General features: G+C 36.6%; 1 protein-coding gene across 4 annotated transcripts; it reads left to right on the top strand.

Moving 5' to 3' along the window:
* Positions 1-1,488: 1,488 nt before the first annotated feature.
* On the top strand, positions 1,489-22,382 carry LOC102499014 (UDP-glucuronosyltransferase 2A3). Of its 4 annotated transcripts, none has more exons than XM_006163575.3 (8): positions 1,489-1,611; positions 6,754-6,781; positions 10,035-10,797; positions 16,954-17,102; positions 19,697-19,828; positions 20,406-20,493; positions 20,863-21,082; positions 21,530-22,382. In XM_006163575.3, exons 3-8 carry the CDS (start codon positions 10,080-10,082, stop codon positions 21,807-21,809), a joined length of 1,587 nt encoding a protein of 528 aa, XP_006163637.1. In that variant the 5' UTR covers positions 1,489-1,611; positions 6,754-6,781; positions 10,035-10,079; the 3' UTR covers positions 21,810-22,382. The 4 variants fall into 4 exon arrangements, with proteins under 4 accessions (XP_006163637.1, XP_006163639.1, XP_014437648.1 ...); XM_014582162.2 differs by lacking the exon at positions 1,489-1,611 and adding an exon at positions 6,428-6,663; XM_006163577.3 differs by lacking the exon at positions 6,754-6,781.
* The last annotated feature ends 567 nt before the right edge of the window (positions 22,383-22,949 follow it).

Here is a 22,949-nt window from a genome sequence, read left to right as displayed (position 1 = left end):
GGTCTGAAGACCAATCAGTAAAAGACAACGTGCTTCTTGAAATCTACAGCCAATGTATAGCTGTGTGAGTGCATTCCTCAGCACCCCTCGACCTGCCCCTTAACAGTCAAATAAAAACCCAGCCCAACTAACACCGGGGCTCTTAACTCTGACCTGCTGTGTCAGTAAGATTGAGAGTCCTGGCTGGAGCCCAAATAAAAATGACCCTCATGTGCTTACAGCGGAATCGGCTCCTTGTGGTTTTTTGGGAATTCTGCGACCAGGGCACTACATTTGGGGGCTAGTCCAGGATTCCTAAGACCCTCAAGACCCCTGATCCGGAGGGTCGACAGCTGGTGAGTGTGTTTCCTTTGTCTCTTTATTTGTCCTGTTCGGTCTCTGAGGGCCCTAACTCTGTAATAGATTGGAATTGGCCTAGCAGACACGCTGGCAGGCTGCCAATCTATGTTCTAGATCCCCTCAGGAGGGGATGGAGTGCCCCTAGTTGTTCTGAGTTCTGAGGAGACATAGCAGGTCGCTCCCATGGCACAGCGTGAGCCGTAGTCCCACTGTAATTTCTTTTTAAGCATCTGCACAGCCGCATTTGTCTTGTCTGTGTGTTTATTACCTATCTCTGTTGGTGTGTACATTTTTCTGATGGAAATGAGACAGACTCAGACTTCCCCTCGGATGCTTATGACGGACCATTTCAAAGATGTTCAAATCAGGGCCCATAACTTTAGTCTAGGCATTAAGAAACAGAAGCCCCACTCCAGGTGCCTCGAGGAACAGACAGTGATCAGCCTGCCATGTCTGGAATCAGTGGAGCCATTAAAATTCCATTGTGAGGAACCAGCAGTTAACGTAATGGCTATGTCACTGGACTCCCACGTAGTCGACTGCGGTGCGCGTCCCAGACCCGGTGGCTTAAAACTCACGCCGGGCGTGTGTGCGTGCGTGCCCAAGATCCCGAGAGGAGAATGGAGGAGAAGGGATTGCGCTGTGACCATCCCCCCAGCGGGGTGATTTCTCGCTTTCTGTCTCTATATCTCTCTCTGTCTGTCTGGAGAGCACACGCGCCCTGTAGTGAAAATCTCTCCAAAAAAAATAAAATTCCATTGTGATCAGAACATGCCCTCAGGAATGATTAACCTGCTTGCTTTACTTCTGTAAAGTTTTTTGGGTTTTTTTTTGTTTGTTTTTTGTTTTTTTGCTTTAAAGAAGGAAAAACCCTACCCCTGAAGTCCCTTCACTTTGTTCCTTTGTCCTTGTAAATCACCAAGTCACTCCCAGTTTAATAAACTCCAATAAACTTGGCTATGTCTGGATGTCCCTTTATTTCTCGCTGAGTAGATTTAGAGGCCCCAGTGAGATCGCATACCTGTCTGGTACATGGGTGAGGTATCCTAGAGAGAGTGGCCTCACTTGGCCTGGCTGCCAACTACCCAGGACTGCTCTAGGGGAGGCACCACCTGGGATTTCTCAGGGCCCTGGCCTCTCGGGATTGTTGGCAGCTGACCAGAGACGCTGACTACTCCTCCAAAAGTCTGTGGAGTTTTTGCTGTAAGACCTCCAGAAGCATTTCTTTGCGTGTTCCTGTCCTGTTCTATCTGCTTCAGTAAAGACAAACTGGTGAGTAAGGGGTAAAAATATTAAGAATATCTATGTGATAAAAACTCTAGTGGTATAGGCAACAAAAAGTTAAATTTCTACCATTTTCTACTGTACTTAAGTGTATAATTAAATTTCAAAAAGGGTTACTCTAATGAGTATTAGTGTCAAAGTAACCCCTGGGAAATTGGCTCTAATAGTCCTGATGTGTGTGTGCATCTATACCTGTAATTTGTCATGTTATGTACTGCATGTTGTATGTCTGAGAAAAAAAAAAAAGGACCTTAAAAAATTCTATTCAATTTAGTATATAAAAAGAACGCTCATACAAATTAGTCTAAATGCTCAAGTTCATATAACTTTAGTAAATGAGGTTTCAAGTGTAATAAAAAAAATTAATAAGTGAAAGTCTTCACAATTTCCAACATATATTTTGTCTAGGTTTTTGTTAATTAAACAACATCATATTTATCTTAATATGGTTGATTTAGTGAAACAGCTGGTATTTATGTGTCGTATGTTGCATTTTACATAGTGGTATCTAATAGGGAAATGAATTCATGACTAGCTTTCTCTGCTTTAGTTTTAGTGCTAACAGAGGATCTCTGACCTCAAAGTAACTCTGGAATGTTTACAGAGGGCCCCTGAAACATGCAAAAGGGGAGTTGTTAAATTAATCAGGCTTATTATTTATATGTTGGATAAAAATAGAAAGCATTGTCAAATTAAGTCATTCTAATTTTCTTGATACTATATTGGAGATATATGTATAAATGTTATGTACTTATACACCTATATATGCATTGTGTTCCAAAATAATTAGAGATACCCAGGAGTTAATGGTAGACAATTATGTTAATCTGGCATATATAGCCAAATTTCTTTGTCAGTTGTAAATTTTTGTCAGAGCATTAACTATGGCTAAAATCCTAATGTTATGTCCTTAAGGAAATTCACAAAGAGGGTGAAAAAAAAGTACTCTTACAAGTATAGGTTTCTTAAAAAAATCTAATAATTTAACTGGGTAAAATCTTCATTTTCTATGTAAACTGATTGGTTATCTAAACTAGTAAGCCAAAATTGACTTAAAAAAAGTAAAAAAAAATTTGACAAAATTACATACTAAGTAGCCAATGCAATGCACCTAAATTAAAGAGGTAAAATGGGTGTAAAGGAATATAAATCCACTGTTAAACATGGACTCACAGAAACATTATTGTGTGGTTCCCTCTGAGGTCCTCCTTATAATTCTTATTGTTAAGCAAATATGCTTTAGTTATTCCTATTATTGGTCATTAAATTTTATAAAAAAAATATTAATAGGGCCTATTAGTAAAATTGTTCAGTTTTACATTAGAAAGTTGTTAAACAAATTTTGTTATTGTTTGTACATGTTCATAAGCAGCTGGTATGTGGTAAAATTTAGGATTGCCAAAAATAAAAAATTTGCTCAAAATAAACGTATGACAAGGTTGGGAACCAGCAGTTAGCGTAATGGCTATTTCGCTGGACTCCCACGTAGTCGACCGCGGTTCGCATCCCAGACCCGGTGGCTTAAAACTCACGCCGGGCGCATGTGCGTGTGTGCCCAAGATCCCGAGAGGAGAATGGAGGAGAAGGGATTGCGGCATGACCATCCCCCCTGCGGGGTGATTTCTCGCTTTCTGTCTCTATGTCTCTCTCTGTCTGTCTAGCAAGCGCACGCGCCCTATAGCGAAAACCTCTCAAAAAAAAAAAATAATAATAATGTGTGGCAAGCTTAATACTTCCTTTAAAACATCAAATTTCCCAAGGTTAAAAAAAAAGATAAATATTTGTGGCCATTAAAAATTGGGCCTATGTATCTAGAACAAAAGCTTAAAAACTACTGTCTAATAGCTTAATAGGGTGAGTCTCAAAAAAAAATAAAATTGGGGTGAAACAAGGCTAGAGCTCCAAACTGCCTTGTCACCCAGCCCCTTGCCTTTTTGTACTTCTGTTTCTTTTAGTCAGGCCTCTCCCCAACTGGACTCTCCCTTTAGTTAAATAATCAAGAAAGAGGTTTAACTAGAAAACAAACATTTAGACTGAGACTACATTCTCCAGGTAGAGCTTTGTATAAGCAATAAGGGAGATACCTTGTAAAAAAAACCTGTACACTGGACTTTGTCTTGCTGACAGTATACTCAGCCACTCCTTGCAGGATCTATTGAAACTTAGGTTCACTTCTCAGTGTAGAGACATTCATAACAGATATCAGAAAAGTTTCCAAATCACTCAGAGAAGTGTTATAATAAAATTGATAGGGCACCTTAACCTTTGACTTAACTCTCACCCAGTAGTCACTCGTGGTAATCCTGAAGGCTGGGAACTACTCTGAGGGCAGGGTCTGGAAACGGCCCAGATCAGAGCCTCTGCCTCAGAAAATAAAATAAAACAAAACTCTGTTTCTAATGTGGGCAGCCTGGGCACTGAACAATGCCCATGACTGGCATCCTCATGTCCTCCAGTGGGGCCTTATCTCCAATGTGAAATGATCACTAAAGATGAGACAGAATGCACTGAGCTCTGAAGGAGCTCTGGACTTCTGGAGTCTATGCTGGCCTTTGAAATTGAGAATTGATGGGGCCTGAGACCCCACCGGCTCCCCTTGGACATCTGACAACATTAGACAAGCCTCAGGTAACCCTTAAAATGACTAAGATTAATTTCTGTCTAAGAGGTTAAGATTGTTTCCAAAAGTATACTAAAAATAATAATAATAATAATAAGGACAAATAGTAGGAAACAGGTCTCTGCCTGTGACAAGAGAGAGAATTATAAGACCCAGCTGGAAGGGAGACATCTCTATCACCAACTAAAAGTTCTTTTTTTTTTTTTTTTTTGAGAGATTTTCACTGTAGGGCGCGTGCGCTCGCCAGACAGACAGAGAGAGACATAGAGACAGAAAGCAAGAAATCACCCCCCAGGGGGGATGGTCATGCCGCAATCCCTTCTCCTCCATTCTCCTCTCAGGATCTTGGGCATGCACGCACACGCGCCCGGCATGAGTTTTAAGCCACCAGGTCCGGGACACGAACCGCAGTCGACTATGTGGGAGTCCAGCGACATAGCCATTACGCTAACTGCTGGTTCCCACCAAATAAAAGTTCTTGTAGCCACCCCAGATTCTGTCCTTCTCCTCCTAAACTAAGGGGGTGGGGGGAAAGCGTGCCTAGTCTAGATAGCCTTATCAATGGTGTTGTCTCAAAATGTGTTGCTTGTACATGGGTGAATCCTAAAACCCTCAGGCAAGGCTCCCAGGAAAATCAAATCCCAGAAGAAAAGAAAAAACTTAGGGGACATTGGGAAAATCCATGGTGTCTAATAGTTCAGTCTCTAGATGAAATGAAGCTACTAATGTGAGACTAGCCTGGTTTTGCTTTTTTTTTAAAAAAAAAAAATAACTTAAATAAATAGATAAAATTAAATAAATATAAATAAAATAAATGTTTATAATTGAACTTTTCTGTTAGATTAAGTCAATTTTTAATGTAAAAACAAAAAAAAACTGAAAGAAGGGTTATGGCCATAAAAATGTAGTTCTAATAGAGAAAGTTAAAAAGAAAAGTTTTTATAAAAAAAATTTTTTTACTGTGAGAGTTTTGTCTGAAAATAGAATGGCTATATCAGAACGGGAGAAAAAGAAAAAAACTAGAAGATGTGAAGCATGTTGTTGAATGTTTGAGTTATATTACAAAAATCTAAGAAAGAGTTACAGGGATTGATCAAGTTAGTGTTCTGGAGCTGGTTGTGCTATCTTTGAATGTTATATACAGTAAAACAACTAAAAGAGAGGAGTTCCTCCAACAAGTCTAGATGGGACCTCACATAGTTATAAAGTTAGCCTGTGAGTCTGTCACACCAAAGCCAAGAGGATTGCTTCTACAGACTCACCAGGGCCTCGGTCCATAAAGATGGGCCAAGAGGGTCTTTTATGATGATGTTTCAGAGACCAGAGAGGGGCAGCCCTGCTCTAGTCACTCCAGAGGCTGACTGCAAGTCAGACATTGTCAAGAATGTGGCTCAGCAGCTCCACAATCAGATGGTCAGAAAAAGGATGGGTTGTGGCTGACTCCTGAGACAGATAAAGGCCTTAAATATTAAATAATTAAGGCCTCTAGATCTAGAGCTCAAGTATATCAGGCACTGCACTATCAAAGTAACTCTCCTTAATAGATGTTTAAAGAGACCCAAAGAAAAAAATAATATAGTTTCTGTTTTCTGAAGAAATTTTGTTATTTCCATTAAGTACCTAAGTGTTGTCCTGCTTCTGTAAACTGCTTGCATTGTCTTGAAAAGCACTGTGTCACAGTCTCCCTGTAAGTGATTGAGCCTGGTGACTGCATACCATGAACACTGGCCCAGGCCGTCCGACCAGGCACTCCAGTGCAGGAACAACTATGTCCAGCAACTGGAGACCATAAAATCAGCCCATCCCTGATTGAGACCATATGGAGCTCAATAACAGGGATCCATGATTGGCTTCACTATGTACTTGGAAAAGGGGGAAATGAAGGACCAGAGTGACTCCATTTCTTTGGAGGGCAACTCCATTTTGTTAAACCCACCTTGCTGAGACTCGGTGCCATCTCAAGTAAGAGAGGGTCATAATTAGAAGAACAAAAGAAATGCCAGAGATCTGAAGTAACTTTCTTGTCCAACTTAATGGTCTGAAGACCAATCAGTAAAAGACAACGTGCTTCTTGAAATCTACAGCCAATGGATAGCTGTGTGAGTGCATTCCTCAGCACCCCTCAACCTCCCCCTTAACAGTCAAATAAAAACCCAGCCCAACTAACACCGGGGCTCTCAACTCTGACCTGCTGTGTCAGTAAGTTGAAAGTCCTGGCTCGAGCCCGAATAAAACGACCTTCAGGTGCTTACAGCGGAATCGGCTCCTTGTGGTTTTTTGGGAATTCCGTGACCAGGGCACTACAGTTTATCTATATAATATTTTAAGTGATAAATGTTCATTAGCTCTGGATATCTCCCTTCTGACTAAACTGGAGCTACCAAAGGGACACCTCCGAAATTATTTATCCATGCAGTTTTGTAAGTGACAGATTTTTGTTGTTCTTTCTCAATTCCTCCTTTTTAAATTTAATTTAGTTTTTGTGTTTTTTTTTTTTTTTTTTTGAGCAGAGATTGGGCAGTTTTCGGAGAGCAGAAGGTAAGTAGAAAAGGCAGTCTTTTGTTACTGACTTTGTCTAGAAAGGCGACAGAGACAACAGACAAATTTAAATACTCGTAGCAGCAATTGTCCATGTTTGTAAACGAATGCCTTGAAACAGGTGGAAGGATTTATCCATTTGAAGCTATTTGGTAGTGTTTGAAGAGTAGAGACTTGAGTCTCCTTTTGGAACAAGAAAAGTTGTGGGGTTTTTTTGTCTGTTTGTTTGTTTGAGAGGTTTACAAATAAGTAACCCAGATGGACAAACTAGATGAAAAACTCCTTGTAAATGTTTTACAATTTTTCAGGAGTGCATAAAACAATTATACAAAAGAGTAACACAAATATGACAGTGTTCTCAATCCCATTGTAGGGGTTGTTGTGTAATTCCAGCATCTTGTATTTCACTTAGCCATTTAATAGCACCTACAAGGGTTTATAGATAAGAAGTGAGGTTTGTTCAATCATTTATTGGATAAAATTGGTCATTACTCGATTAAGCATTTGTGCTGTATGTATCATTTCCATGAGTAAAGCAGAGGCGAGAGTAGCTGTGGCAATAATAATGATTGAAGGAATAATGAAGGCAATGAAAGAGAAAAGACAAAAGAAAGAAAGAAGAAAAAAGGAAAGAAAAAGAAAAGTTTTGAGCCTATAGCAGCTAAGGACCTACTCAAGAACTTGTGAAAGATTTAGCCAAAGGTCTAGATAAATTGACTGGCTGGAAAATTTGTTTGTTGCAGAAGGGGTATAACAAAAGGAACATTTAAGGAGGTAATGTTTTGATGTGATTCAGGAAGAATCCCATCCATTGATCAGAATAGTATTATAATAAAAGACAATTTTTTAAATGGAAGGGTTTGTCCCATAAAAGGCACATATTGGTGAGTTGTACAAATTCATAACATAGATGAGGGATTATGGGTTAACATCATAGATCCATAGTCAGAATGGTTAGAATAGTTACCATGGGAGAGGATTCTAGGAAAGAAGGGAAGTGCAATACTCCATAAAGAGGAATAAAGTGGGCTGGATGAGTTAGCAGTTGGGTCAACTAATTGTAAAATGGGTCCTGAAATTCTTCCTTTTGATCAGCTAAAATAAGAGGTGGAATTAGTTATTTCTCCAAAATTATGAGCGTGATTTGCCAAAATAAGATTTCCATGTGGTTCCATGGACCATTATAAAGGGGAAGGTAGGGACTACCAGTTAGCATAATGGCTATGTTGCTGGACTCCCATGTAGTCAACCATTGTTCAAGTCCCAGACCTGGTGGCTTAAACTCATGCCAGGTGCGTGTGTGTGCATGCCCAAGATCCCAAGATGAGAATGGAGGAGGAGGGATTGTGGCGTGGCCATTCCCACTGGGGGGGGGGGGATTTCTCACTTTCTGTCTCTCTGTCTCTCTCTGTCTTTCTGGTAAGCACATGCTCCCTATAGCAAACACCTCTCCAGAAAAATAAATAAATAAATAAATAAATAAATAAATAAATAAATGGGAAGGTAATAAGGGAGCTTTTTTTCAACAAGACTACAATATAATGGATAGCATTGTTTTTTCTAATTAGGGGGGTTGGAACAGACTGCAATTCATGGTAGAGAAAATGAGTCAGAGTTATTTATTTTTAGTGTATCTCTGACAAAGGAGCCAGTATAAAGTTTAAGCTATCTGCAGCAGAGGTTTTGGTGATCCAGAATCACACAGCATAGAGAAAATTATTTATTTTATTAAAAAATTCACCTATTAATATGTGATTTTGTGCAAAATATATTACCATTATGACTTACAGCTCTTCCTATAGCACTAGCATTTATTAAGGGATGTAAATTGTTTATTACATTTCCTGTTACATCCACTTAATTACATTTGTACGTGCATGTAAAAGAAATTGAAGGAAGAGATACTAGTAGATGCAAGAATGATTACCCATTTGTATCTTGAGACATTATGTCTTTGCTTAAACCTTAGAATTGAAAGACTTAAATATTTTCTAAACATTTACATGGAGTTGTCTTATCATTAGATTGATTACTGCATGAGAAAAAAATGTCAGGAAGATCATACACTTTTCTAATCCTGCTGCTAGTTTTTTGGCTTGTACTTTACCTGCTACATTATCAGCTCTGTACTCATTTAGACAGAACAAGTGTCTGAATTTATGGAGCTAAATGTATGAACGTAGCCATTAACATCAAGTTTACCTTCCTGGCAGTCAGTGATAAAATTGAACAATTTCTTCATTTTTTTTTCAGCGTCAGATATAATTAGTATTCACACACTTTTAAACAAATCTCTTGTGTTTATGATCACTAATTCAGGTTTCAAGCTGTTATGATGCCACTCTAAGGTGTATTCTTTTTATCATTGCCATAATTTTAATGTCTTCCTTTTACATGCCAATCTAGCTACCAAAATTTCTTTCTTAAGAAAAAACTTAATCTCCATGACTGTCTTTCTTTAAAAGTGGAGCAAATAATTTTCTTACTATAAATTAAAATTCACCCCATAGTTTGTCATTGGAGACTATTTAAGGTTTCAAGTTTCAAAACAATTTTCTTCTTTAACCTCTTGTCCTCAACATTTTAAGAATAAGAATATTCTAATATATACTCACTGAAATGCTTTTAATATATTCATTAGCTTTTCATAGTCTTCTAACCATTGTGAAATACCTCCTTCTACAATTCTCTGTTTAAATGACAGCAAGGCTTTCATTGCATCTCTTAAGTAATCTGTCTTACTAAAGCTTTTCATGATTATTCCACATAGGTATAATGGTAAATTTTTGTCTAGAACTCTTAACACCTTGTACTAATCATGTGATATATGACAAAATAGTCCCAATATGCATTGTATTATTAGTAAATTGGTAGATAAGGCCAAGGAATGTGAAATATGTTCTCCTAAGCCACTACACACCACGCTTTGTGTAAAACGGATTTAAGCATGTTTGTGTATATTCATGTTAAATATTAACTTTAAAGATGTGTTAAAAATATTAGCTTTAAGATTACTTCAATATTAACTTTAAATAAATATTATTTCCCTCACTTTCATTCTAGATAACAAAAATATTCCTTTCAAGTATTTTATTTATAGTATCTATAAAAAGAAACCACATTTCTCCAACACATTGCATTTATGTTTTTGTCCTTTAATAAACATTCAACTTCTAAGCAACCAGTGACCTTTCATCTGCAATGATTAACTTTGACTATTTTAGGAGTGTCTGTATTTCAACTCTGTTTTCAGAAAATACTCAACCTCTGCAGAGCAGTGCTTGAAGGTGCCACCATCATGGGGTCTGAGAAGTGGGTTATGATTCTGCTGCTACTCTGCTGTGCTGGCTGTGGATTCTGTGGAAAGGTCCTGGTGTGGCCCTGCGACATGAGCCATTGGCTTAATTTGAAGATCATTCTGGAGGAACTCATAGCGAGGAGCCATGAGGTGACAGTGATAATTCCTTCACATACTTTCCTCATTGACTACAGGAAGTCTTCTGCACTGAACTTTGAGGTGTTCCATGTGCCACAAGGCAAAGAATTTACAGATGATATATCTAAAAAATTTATGGACCTAGCTGTTAACGTCTTACCAAATTTACCTTCCTGGCAGTCAGCAATAAAACTGAATAATTTCTTCGCTGGATATAATCAACAATTTAAGCTTTTGTGTGAGAGTGTTGTCTACAATCAGACACTCATGAAGAAGCTCCAGGAAACCAACTATGACGTAATGATCATAGACCCTGTGGTACCCTGTGGGGAACTGCTGGCTGAGCTGCTTGCAGTTCCTTTTGTGATCACACTTAAGTCCTCCATTGGCGGCAATATAGAGAAATACTGTGGGAAGCTCCCATCTCCACCTTCCTATGTACCTGTTCACATGGTGGGACTAACAGACAGAATGACCTTCTTGGAAAGAGTAAAAAATACACTGTCTTTTGTGTTCTTTAACTTATGGATACAGTATTACGACTTTCATTTCTGGAAACAGTTTTATAGTACAGTTTTGGGTAAGAGACTCTTCATTTGCAACTTGTTGTCAAAAGAAATATAGAAAAATTTTTGTCACGTGTAGGATAGTCCATGTAGTCCTGTACAGTGAGTTTTCTATTAGAGAAAGACGTAGTTGTTCTTGCTAAAGAGAATATAATATTTGTTGTAAGAATAAAATAACCTGTTTGCCTAACACCAGTAATAAGCCAAAATACAATCTACGTTAACAAAATGATTATTTGATATATTTTTAAAACCATTCCATTTGAACTACACATTTTTTTTAGAATCATTGATTGTTAGTCTCAGTTTTAACTATTTCTATTAATACAAGGCATCTGGCATTTTCAGCTCTCATACATTTCAGAATCATTTTCAGAAAGTTCTCTCTAGCCAATTTCACTATGTCTTCTCACATTGAAATGTTTCTGAGTGTATGAATTTCTGGACTGATTGAAAAAAAAAACCTTAAAGAATTAATAAGAAAACCCTATAACATTGCGAGTATTGTGTAGTAAAAAATAGCATATTTTGTATCCTGTTGTACACATATTCAATTTTTTTTTATTCCTTGTTTTTTTACCTAAAAGATTATTTTACTTCGCAATTGTCATACACTCAGTTCTGAGCTGCTCGATTAAGGCAGATTTTCATTCCAACTATATCTGAGAAGTATTCAGATACTGAATAAAGAAATAAAAGACCATCTTACACACAAAATATTGACTATTTTTTAAGAGAAATTTTTGCTAGAGGGTGTGCACTCTCCAGAGAGACAGAGAAACAGAAAGTGAGAAATCACCCCCCCAGGGGGTTATGGCCATGCCACAACAATCCCTTCTCCAATCTCCTCTTGGGATTTTGGGCATGCATGCAAACTCACTCACTGTGTTTTAAGCCACTGGGTCCTGAGAGTCCAGCAACGTGAACATTACAACATCTGCTGGTCCCAATATTGTCAAATTTAATTTGCTCAATTCTAGTGGAATTGTTTAGATAGAGTTGTTTTACAAAACTGATGGCAAGGGAAAACCACATAAAAAATTCTCAGCTGTAGATATAATTTGAATTTACATGGACCTATTTGCTCCAATTATCTATTTCAATATTCAGTAAATAGTGTGTAAGTACGACCCAGCATGCTTAACTCTATAAAGATAAGTAACTAATACAAGAATCCTGGCCTTACTATCTCTTAAGAAATAAATTGAAGGGACAAAAACCACAAATATGTCACTACCATATTTGATATAATAGCATTATAATTAAAGCCCCTTGAGAAGACTTAAATAAAGAATAGAGGAAAAACAATGCCATCAAAGAAGAATAAAAGAGGGAAAGACATCTTTTTTTTTTTTTCAGGAATACATGGACTTTATTTACTATAGTGAATTACACTTCAAAATTAAAGCATCTAATTAAGGAATTGGCTAATACCTATTTTCTATGTCCTGATATACCTCGGTACCATTCTGAATTCAATAATTAAATCACCAATTCACAGCATTCCATATGTGCACAAGTGCATTCACACACTCAAAGTCATGCACATGCACTTCCAATGGTTATGAATGTGAGATTTTTGTTGTGCTCTTGTTTTTTCATTGTTGTTAATATTTTGTTTTGTTTTAATTTATTTTATGCATTCAATCATGGTACATCACTTGGCTTGGGAAGTGAATTTGCCCAACACAAATATACCTCACACCAGTCCAGCTTAGAATACTATACACATTATCAACAACAGACAACAGTCCTTTTTTTGTGTCTCATAAATGTATTGCTTCTCTCTTTTTCTCCTTAATTTCTTTCCTCACATTCTCCACCTTCTCCTACCTTCTTCCTACACTGTCTCAAGTCACTATAAGAATTTTCTGTGCTTCCATATCCTCTAATCTTTCAGTTTCTGCCATAGAGTGTGAACAGTTGGTATATATTAAGTGGAGACACACAATGTCTCTCTTTCATAGCCTGTTTTGCTCACTTAACAGTAAATCTTCCATATTTGTCCACTTTCTATCAAATTTCAGGATCTTTTTTGTTTTTTTTTTTTTATGGCTGAGTAGTATTCTACAGAGTATATGTGCCATAGTTTTTCAATCTATTAATTTGTTTGTGGACATTTGAGTTAGTTCCATGTCTTAGCAATCCATCATGCCACAATAAACATAGATGTGCGAGTACTTTTCCAATGGAGCATTCTCTTGTTCTTTGGGTTGATACCCAGGAGTGTAACTGCAGGATCATATAGTAGTTCTGTTTGTAGATCTTTGAATAACATCCATGTTGTTCTCCACAGTGACTGGACTAATTTACATTCTCCATATTGTTCTCCACAGTGGATGGACCAATGTACATTCCCACAAATAGTTGAAGAGAGTTCCCCTTTCACCATAGCCATGACAGCAATTATCATGTTTTATTATTATTTTTTTAATCGTTGCCATTCTGATTAGGAATAGGTGGTATCTCATTGTGATTTTCCATCTCCCTTATGAAAAGAGATGCTGAGCATTTTTTCATATGCTTTTTAGCTGTTCATACGTCTTTTTTAGAGGTTGTTTGTTCATTTATTTTCCCATCTTTTAATTGGGTTGACCCCCCTTTTTTTTCTGTTAAGTTGCTTTAGTTCCCTGTGTATTCTGGTTATCAGTCTCTTATATGAGGCATAGTTTATAAAAATAATCTCCCATTATGAGCATTGTCGTAACACTAATTGCGTCTTTTGCTGTGCAGAAACTTCTTAATCTGATGTAATCCCACTTATCTATTTTTGGGATCATTTTGTATGCTTTGTGGGTCTTATTTAAGAACTCTTTGCCTACCCCAATGTCTCTGAGAGTTTCCCCAGTATTTTCCAGCAGTCATTTTATAGTTTGAGGCCTTAGGTTTAGATCTTTGATTCACTTTGAGTTTATTTTTGTTAATAGTGAGAGATAGAGGTCCAGGAACTTTCTGCAGGTGGACACACATTTTTCCAGGAACATTTGTGAAGAGATTTTCCTTTTCCCACTGGATTGACTTGTACCCTTTTTCAAAAATCAGTTGGATGTATGTTTTGGGGGTTATTTCTGAGGTCTCTTTTCTGTTTTACATGTCTCTTCTTGTGCCAATACCATGCTGTTTTGATTATTGCAAATTTGTAATATATTTTGGGGTCAGGAAGTGAGATGTCTCTTACTCCTCTCTTCTTGTGCAGGATTGCTTTGGCAATACAGGTTCTGTTATGATTCCAGGTATATTCTATGATTGTCTTTTCTAAATATATGAAGAATGTCACTGGTAATTTGATTGAGATTGCATTAAACATGCATATTAATTTGAATAGAATTGCCATTTTGATTATATTAATTCTTCCAATCCAGGAACATGGGATGTCCTTCCAATTTTTTGTGTCATTTTCAATTTCTTTTTTTTAGATTTTCATAGTTTTTCTTGTAGAGGTCTTTCACTTCTTTGGTGAGATTTATTCCTAGGTATATCATACTGTTTGTGGCTATGGCAAATGAGATAACTTTCTTCAGTTCTACTTCAATCTGATTATTGTCGTATAGAAATACTATATATTTTTGTACGTTGATTTTGTGTCCTCCTACTTTACCATATTCATTTATTACTTCCAGGAGACTTTTCATGGATACCCGTGGGTCTTCTATGTATACAATCATATACCATATGCAAATAGAGAAAATTTCACCTCTTTTTTCTCTATTTGAATGAGTTTTATAATATTCTCCTTTCTGATTGCATTGGCGAGGACTTCTAGCACTATACTAAAAAGGAGTGGTGACACTGGGCAGCCTTGTCTAGTGGAAAAGTTTTCAGCTTTTCCCTATTTAGTATGATGTTAGCTATGCATTAGTTTTTCTTTTCTTTTTTGGAGAGTTTTTTTTTTTTTTCTTATTGGGTGCGTGCACTTGCCAGAAAGACAGAGAGAGACAGAGAAATAGAAAGTGAGAAATCACCCCCCAGAGGGGATGGCCATGTCGCAGTCCCTTCTCCTCCGTTCTCCTCTCGGGATCTTGAGCATGCACGTACACACGCCCAGCGTGAGTTTAAACCACCAGGTCCGGGACTCAAACCATGGTTGACTACATGGGAATCCAGCGACCTAGCCATTATACTAACTGCTGGTCCCAGCTATGCGTTTTTCATAAGTAGCTTTTATTGCATTGAAGAATGACCCTTCTATGCCAATTTTGCTGAGAGTCTTAATCATGAAGGGATGTTGTATTTTATCAAACGCTTTTTCTCATTGATTGGTATGATCATATGATTTTTATCTTTCTTTCTGTTAATATGCTGTACTAGCTTTATAGTTTTGCTTATATTGAACCACCCTTGCATCTGTGGAATAAAGCCTACCTGGTCGTGATGTATAATCTTTTTTTTTAAATGTTGCTGTGATTTGCTAGTATCTTGTTGAGAATTTTTGCATCTATATTCATCAAAGTTATTGATCTGTAGTTTTCAGAAAGACATTTTAGTGTCAACAAAAGTTTGTTCTGTTTAGGCATTCAGGCAACCTGTGATGATCCTTTGAAACCACCTCACATGTTCATTGGGTAGCTTGATTCACTCAATAACAATATTTATTTGATATTTCAAAATACTGTAATATTGATTATTACATATTTTATAGAATCACTCATTATGAATATAAATCAACTATATGTACATAACTATAGGAAAAAGAATATCAGTCCATTTAAAAATCACTGTTTTTATTCCAGGATTCATTAAGTATAACATTTTTAATAAGACATGATATTCTTTAAGGATATTTGTACACTTAAATTTATTTCATTCTTTTTCTTCTGTCTATCTCTATACTTCTATTTGTGAACAAACCCTTTAAATATAGAATTTCCCTAATTGTTCAATTCAGTTTTTTTTTAAATAAGATTTAAGAACATGTAAATTAATACCCCCTAGGATTGGCAATTCAGGCAGCATGTGAGACACTGAAAACAAGACATCTAGAGGAGATAGATATATTTGCTTGCAAGTTGAGATAGTACCAATCTAACATCTTAGAATTTAAAACTGAGTGTTGTTGAAGGGCAGCCATTGGCATAGTGGTTAAGGTGCTGGCCTCCCACATAGCCAACTGCACTTCAAGTCCCAGACCTGGAGGCTTGAAACTCACACCAGGTGTGTGTGTATGCATTCCCAACATCTGAGAGGAGAATGGAGAGGAAGGGATTACTTTGTGGCTATCCCCTCCAGAAGGGTGATTTCTCACTGTCTGTCTCTCTAGCAATTCCACACGCCATATAGCAAAAATCTAAAAAAAAAAAAAAAAAAGGCATTGATAAGTATGCATTATTAAATTAAAGGCAGTAAACTTTATGACTTTGAACCATAACTTAAAACACTAAAATATGATCTCTCTAAAAAGAGGCTTCCCATCCTATATTTATCACCACTAGCTGTAAATAGAAAAACATTATCATCTGAGTTTTTCTCTATTTTCTGAGTTACAAAACAACCTTTTTGTAAATAAAAATGATTGGCTTGGTTGTTTACAATTAGTCATTCTCTGAACAGCCTAAAATTAAACTTAAAATGTGTCCATCTTCAAAATACATCACCTGAAGGCCACAAAACTCTAGTGTATGTAACAGTCAAAGTATGTAATAGTCAAACATGTATTTGTGTTCCTCACAATCCAAAGAAGTTTTCCTTGTGGAGAGAAATTGCTCAGGGAATTGTTAGTAATAAAATGCTGCTTCATCAACTGAAGTGACAGAATGTAATGGAGGAAGTTAAGGTGGGCTAATATCGGTGGGATCTTTCAAAGATTTCTCTCTCACTGAAGGCTAAAAATTATTGAGAAGTTTTTAGTGAAGGTATTGTGAGACTAAACTGTCATCTACACGTTATTTTGAGTGACAGAAATGAATAGTAAGTATATTTGTAGTGTAGAATTGATAATATTATTTATATTGTGAAAATATACTTTAATATAATTATCCCTCCTTTTTTCTATTTCTTTTTTTTTTAATTCTCATTACTGTATTATCCCCTTCATTTGACATCTAGATGCCATATTACTCTAAAGAACTAAACTTAATTTTCTCTTGATACTTTCTCAGAAAACTAGTAGTTCGATTTTCCCATTTAAATGATTTGCTAATTCTCTTTATGTGACTATTATTTGTTTTCTTCAGGAAGACCTACAACATTATGTGAGACTCTAGGGAAGGCTGAAATTTGGCTCATGCGAACTTACTGGGATTCTGAATTTCCTCATCCTTACTTCCCAAATTTTCAATTTGTTGGAGGATTACACTGCAAACCAGCTAAACCTTTACCTAAGGTAGAATTATTATGTTGATAGATTTATATACTTTAAGAAGCTATACCTACTTTTCCTTGAAAGATTACAGCTTTCATAACAGAAACATGGTGCTGAATGGCTTCAGTTTGCCATTCCATAACCATTTTCTATGTTACAGGAACTCCATTTTCTATGTTACTGGATAGGTCTTTTAGGCATTACAACAAGAATTAAGCTGAAAAGTGATGTGACTGAAGTGCATTCTAAAATATTAGCATTACCATAGAATGGATGATGGATTGGAGCAACAGAAATTGAGAGCCCTGAAGATCACTAAGAAGACTTTCCAAATCTTTCTCACAAGTATAAAGGGGTTTTAAACAACTGCAATTATCATAATGGCAGACAAACAAATACATATGTTTTCTGTGACTTATTAAGGGGTGTTTCTGGCAATTTAGTGAGTGACAGGAAGTAATTGTTGAGAGAAGAGAAGAGATTAAGGTGGACTCTTGGTTTTTCATTCTGACGTTATATTTGATGAAGATGGCTTCTACCAAAAAAGGAAATACTTGCAGATAAAATTACTTTGAGACTAAAATGATGTATTCTGTTTTGTGATTATCCACTTAGGAAAGCCAGTGGAACTTTCGAATTTTCTAAAAACTACTTGACCTCCATCTCAGCTGACAGTAATAGAAAGATTCCAAATCATCAGCATGAAGTAGAGATCTTGGGTATGAGTTGCCCAACTGTTTAGTTTTATAGTTCTTTGCCAGCCTGATATCAGGTTCTTTGGGAGTGGAAAAGTAAATGGATAACATATTCCATATCATTCAGAGAAAAAAATATGGAGTGCAAGTAATGTTTGAATTAGTATTAAGAAGTAAAACTTAGTAAGATATGGGTTTTTTATAACTTCAGTCTTGAAGTCTCTACCAAAAGTGATTAAAAACTAGGGCTACAATGTATTTAGTTGTGGATGTTTATGATGGCCTTTCATGAGATTTTTTTTTTCCTGGTGGATAATCTATTTCTAAGGGTGTAACCTGTGACCAGGTGTCTCTCTCACAGGAAACTTGTTTACACAGGAAGACACTCTTGTGGTTCTTGAACCCTGTTCTTTTTGTTCCTACAAGAATAGTCCTCTGTCAGACTCTGACCAAGACAGATGTTAGGTTCACTTGAGTCAATCAGGTGAGATATAGAGGAGACAATGCAACAAAACACAAGAAATAACAGAAGTAGTATATTACTTACATTCCCAGAGAACAGAGATCAGCAAACCATCTAAGGACAACAGGAAAGAGAGAATTCTCTAAAATATGCACATTTAACCATTGGGTGGGGAGCAAGACAGTATGAGAGATACGTGTGACAATGCCTTTCTTGGGGCTGAAAGTGATAGCTAGGTGGTTTTTATGTGAGGAATTGTAATCAGTGGGTTCAGTGCAAGTAGTCACAAATTCTGTGGAGTCACCCTGTTACTAAAAGGAGGTCACTATGGTATATCTGCACAGACTCTGTGGGGCTCGAGGGTCAGCAGAGCAGGCCAAGTAAGTTGTATCTAGCTGTGCCATAAAGGTGTGGTTGCCAGGAGGCAGTTGTGCATAATTCAGATATCTGGATTGAAAGCACTGAAGAATTAGGAGGAGGCAGAGAGGGCTTGAAAGTAAGTCAATATTGATTAGGCACTGCTTCTGGTACAATGAAATCTAACTTACATTTACCATGAATACCAAGAATTCACTGCAATTAACTATAGCAAGGATACTGTTTTTATATCAATAGAAAATAAAGAGAAAACCCTTTATGTATAATGAGAATATGAGCAAAATATGAGCAAAACAGCCTTCCCTTTAGAAAGGCTGCAGAGTTAATGGTATTCTGGGAGGGAAGGTTATTGATGTCTTTTGATAGTAATATATGTATTAATGAATAAAATTTCACTTCAAAATTATGAATATCATTTTTACCAGCCACTTTTTTTACTAGTTATAGATTTAATTCACATTTTATTAAGCTGTGGCATAATGAACCATTATCTAGCTAAAGACACTGAAAAAGAGGTGATAATTCTATCACTCTCTACTTTCCCATGACAAGTTACTCTATTCCCACACTCCCAACCTTTATACAAATACACAAACATACATACACATGAAAATTATTTTGAAGCAATATCTAAAAGGAAGGTAGATCCACATAATGATGATTAATACAGAGAAACCACTGTGCTGGTAATTTCACATTATCAGCTAATTGACACATATAATATAAGTGATTCTTTCAAGTGATCTTTTTATGAGTTTGCAAGCAAACTCAGTTATTAGACTGTGGTGGCCACAAAATATGAAAAAAACTTGCCCCTTTATCACTCAAACTTTTTGTATGATGATTTGATCATATGCTTTCTCTGGTGATTCTTTGGCAATCAGCGATCATGTACTTAAGTTGTTTATTTTATTCACAGACATCTTAAGGAGCCTAGATGGTTATACATGTCAGACTATAGAGATCATCTAAGTATGCCTCTGAAAACTCTTGAATCTTCATTTTAGAAGTGTAAATAAGCTTTATTTGATTCTCTCTAGTACTACACTTTTGAAATACAGAGAATATTTTCTTTGCAGGAAATGGAAGAGTTTGTCCACAGCTCAGGTGAAGATGGCATTCTGGTGTTTTCCCTGGGTTCGTTCATATATAACCTCACAGATGAAAAGGCCAATCTCATTGCTTCAGCCCTCGCCCAGGTTCCACAGAAGGTCAGAACAGCCTTAAATACTGGTAGGGGGCTATAAGCAAAGCATTGGTCTGGCTTTCCATTTAAAATCTGAATTTCATTTTCTACTTAGTGCAACAGTCACCGGTGTTAAGTAAAACTTTATGAGATGATAGTGTGTTAAGGCACAATTGACCACTTGACCTACTGAGCTTTGCTGTTATTATGGAAATGACTTTACTTTGTTGTCATTTGTAATGAAATAGAAATAAAAACAGATAGCCGCTACCTCACACTGTGGAGTTGAAATCTTAAGATCTATACTGATTACTTCAAAAAGTTCTGAAGGTCATGAAAATATAATAATTTTTAATTTTCATATGCTGATTGATTGTCCAGTACGTCTTTGTTTCAACCTCTCTCGTAAGATCACCATGGATGCTTTGAACTGATATTGGACAATAGTTATACTATTTATTTTAGCATTCACAAAGTACTTCTGCAATCTCTTCTTGCAATGATCACCTGAAGTAGAGTGGGATTTATTTAGAAATTCTCTATGACCACACATGGTATGACACTGTTGTTTTCCTTGTGAAATACATGCATCCTTTCCACAGGTTTTATGGAGATACAGTGGAAAGAAACCAGCCACATTAGCAGCCAATACTCGGATCTATGATTGGATTCCACAGAATGATCTTCTTGGTAAGACTATATAAGAACAAATTAAATAATTGCTTAACAGCTAACAAATTCAACAAATGCTTCGACTGTGTTAAAATTTATTATTTAACTCCAAGGTAAAAGCACATACAATTAAAGAATTGGTCATTAATCTTAGAATTATGCTTTCCTCTCTTCATTTAAGAGTTTCAAGCAATAAAGAAAGAATATCTCCTTTTCCAAAGATAATCATTTCCTGTGGCAACAGTGCCTCATGCGTTTACCTTTCATACAAAATGTTCCCTTCCTCAGAGAGTTATCCTGCGTTTTGTTTTTTCTCTTTCATTTTTGAATTTCTAAAATACATTATATTGAAATTCTCACCCATTCCTTAACTAATTCTCAAACTAGGTCATCCCAAAACCAAAGCTTTTATCACTCATGGTGGAATAAATGGGATCTATGAAGCTATTTACCATGGAGTCCCAATGGTGGGAATTCCTTTGTTTTCTGATCAGCCTGATAACATTGCAAACATGAAGGCCAAAGGAGCAGCTGTGGAGGTGAACTGGAACACAATGACAAGTGCAGATTTGCTCAGAGCTTTAAGAACGATTACTAATGATCCTTCGTAAGTACTGGTGCATTAAGGGCTTACCTGCATTGATTCTGTTATCCATAATACCACAAAAATGTTTGAGACAATGCTTTTGGATTTCTTAATAGATATATTTCCACAATCTTGGGTTACTCACCATTGTGGTCTTGGAATAGTCCTGGAAACTAAAGTTCATATAGTATCAAACTTCCTTCTTGGAAAAATAGGGCTTAACATAACAATTGGCTTATGATGTTTTTCCTAGGAGACGTCTTTATTTTAACCTACTTGCTAGGAACATATTTCTTTTTCTATCTCTCCATATATCTACTAAATGCTATGCCAATGACAAAATTTATGCTACTAAAAGAATTGGTCATTTCCTCAACAAGCTTTTAGATTTTGACATATGCCGTGTATCCTGTACTCCAATAAAAACAACCCAAAAACTCCATTTCTCTATGTGTTTTGGCATTCTAGATATAAAGAGAATGCTATGAGATTGTCAAGAATTCATCATGACCAACCAATGAAGCCCCTGGATCGGGCAGTCTTCTGGATTGAGTTTGTCATGCGCCACAAAGGGGCCAAGCACCTGCGGTCAGCTGCCCATGACCTCACCTGGTTCCAGTACCACTCTCTGGATGTAATAGGGTTCCTGTTGGGATGTGCAGCAATCGCTATATTCTTGGTTGCAAAATGTTTTTTGTTTTTCTGCCACAAATTTGGGAATATAAGAATAAAAAAAAAGAGGGATTAGACCCTCCTAAGTTTAGCAAAGGGCAGAATGAAGCTATCCTGTTGACTATAGTCACAAAGAGTTTAATGAGAACATCTTTCTTCCTTCCTATTTTCAAATTTCCCATGCTTCTTCTTTAGCCTAGTTATAAATTCTAGACATTAGCAGGTCCTTAATAATGAGTATGTCCTAGTCTTTCTTTGTTGTTTCCCTCTTTCACTTTCCTGACACACAGACATTAAGAGCTCTAAAATATTCTATTCCTGACCTCACTATCTGCACATTCTCATTATTTTCTTTTAGCCTTAAGTGTTTTTCTGACTCATAATATGGTGATTTTTTTGGGAGTGCACAAATGTCAGGTGAATTCAAATGATGTTAGGGAAATGAAAAAAAAATTCCAGATACAATAGATCCTACATTCCTATATGTCTGGGAAGATATTTAGGAGATGCCTAATGATTTCTTTTTATCAGTAAAGAGAAACCTTTCCACATGCACAACATTATTGGTATTAGAATGTGAACTGGTAATATTAGAGATAAGGCATTAAAATAAAACAATTTACTATATTTTCATAGTTCATCTGAATAATTCTGATCAGTGTTTCTGTCTTTACTCATCTAACAGTTCATGTGTGCCATCCATATAAAAGGTATCTTTCTCACTAACGCCACCAAACAGGAAAGCAATCAGTCATATCCCAGGAAATGGAAATATCAACAATACGTTCAAGGTGAATAAAATATTTTGGGAGAAGTTATCATAGAAATATAGAAAAAGAGTGACCAGCAGTTGGCATAATGGTTATGTAGCTGGATTCCCATGTAGTCGACCATGGTTCAAGTCCCAAACCCGGTGGCTCAAACTCACGCTGGGAGCATGTGCCTGCATTCCCAAGATCCCGAGAAGAGAATGGAGGAGAAGAGATTGCAGCATGGCCATCTTCCCTTGGGGGTGATTTCTCACTTTCTGTCTTTCTGGTGAATGCACACGCCCTATAGCAAAAACATCTCAAAAAAAAAAAAAAAAAGGAAAAGAAAAGAAAAAGAAAAAGAAAAAGAAATATAGAAACAGAATAATTAGTGGGAACAGCAAATGGCATAATGGTTGCATCACTGGTCTCACATGTAGTCAATCTCAGTTTGAGTCCCAGACTCG

Source organism: Tupaia chinensis, unplaced genomic scaffold (genome assembly GCF_000334495.1).
Source record: "Tupaia chinensis unplaced genomic scaffold, TupChi_1.0 Scaffold142652_1, whole genome shotgun sequence".
Taxonomy (NCBI): Eukaryota; Metazoa; Chordata; class Mammalia; order Scandentia; family Tupaiidae; genus Tupaia; species Tupaia belangeri.
The sequence above is the reverse complement of the archived record's forward strand: the minus strand, read 5'-3'. Positions and strand labels throughout refer to the sequence as shown.

Excerpts from the sequence above, each read along its gene's own strand:
- LOC102499014 (XM_006163577.3), top strand. The coding sequence starts at position 10,080 with ATGGGGTCTGAGAAGTGGGTTATGATTCTGCTGCTACTCTGCTGTGCT. Across the intron at positions 17,103-19,696 it reads CAGCTAAACCTTTACCTAAG|GAAATGGAAGAGTTTGTCCA; the intron begins GTAGAATTATTA and ends TTTTCTTTGCAG. Across the intron at positions 20,494-20,862 it reads TCCACAGAATGATCTTCTTG|GTCATCCCAAAACCAAAGCT; the intron begins GTAAGACTATAT and ends TTCTCAAACTAG.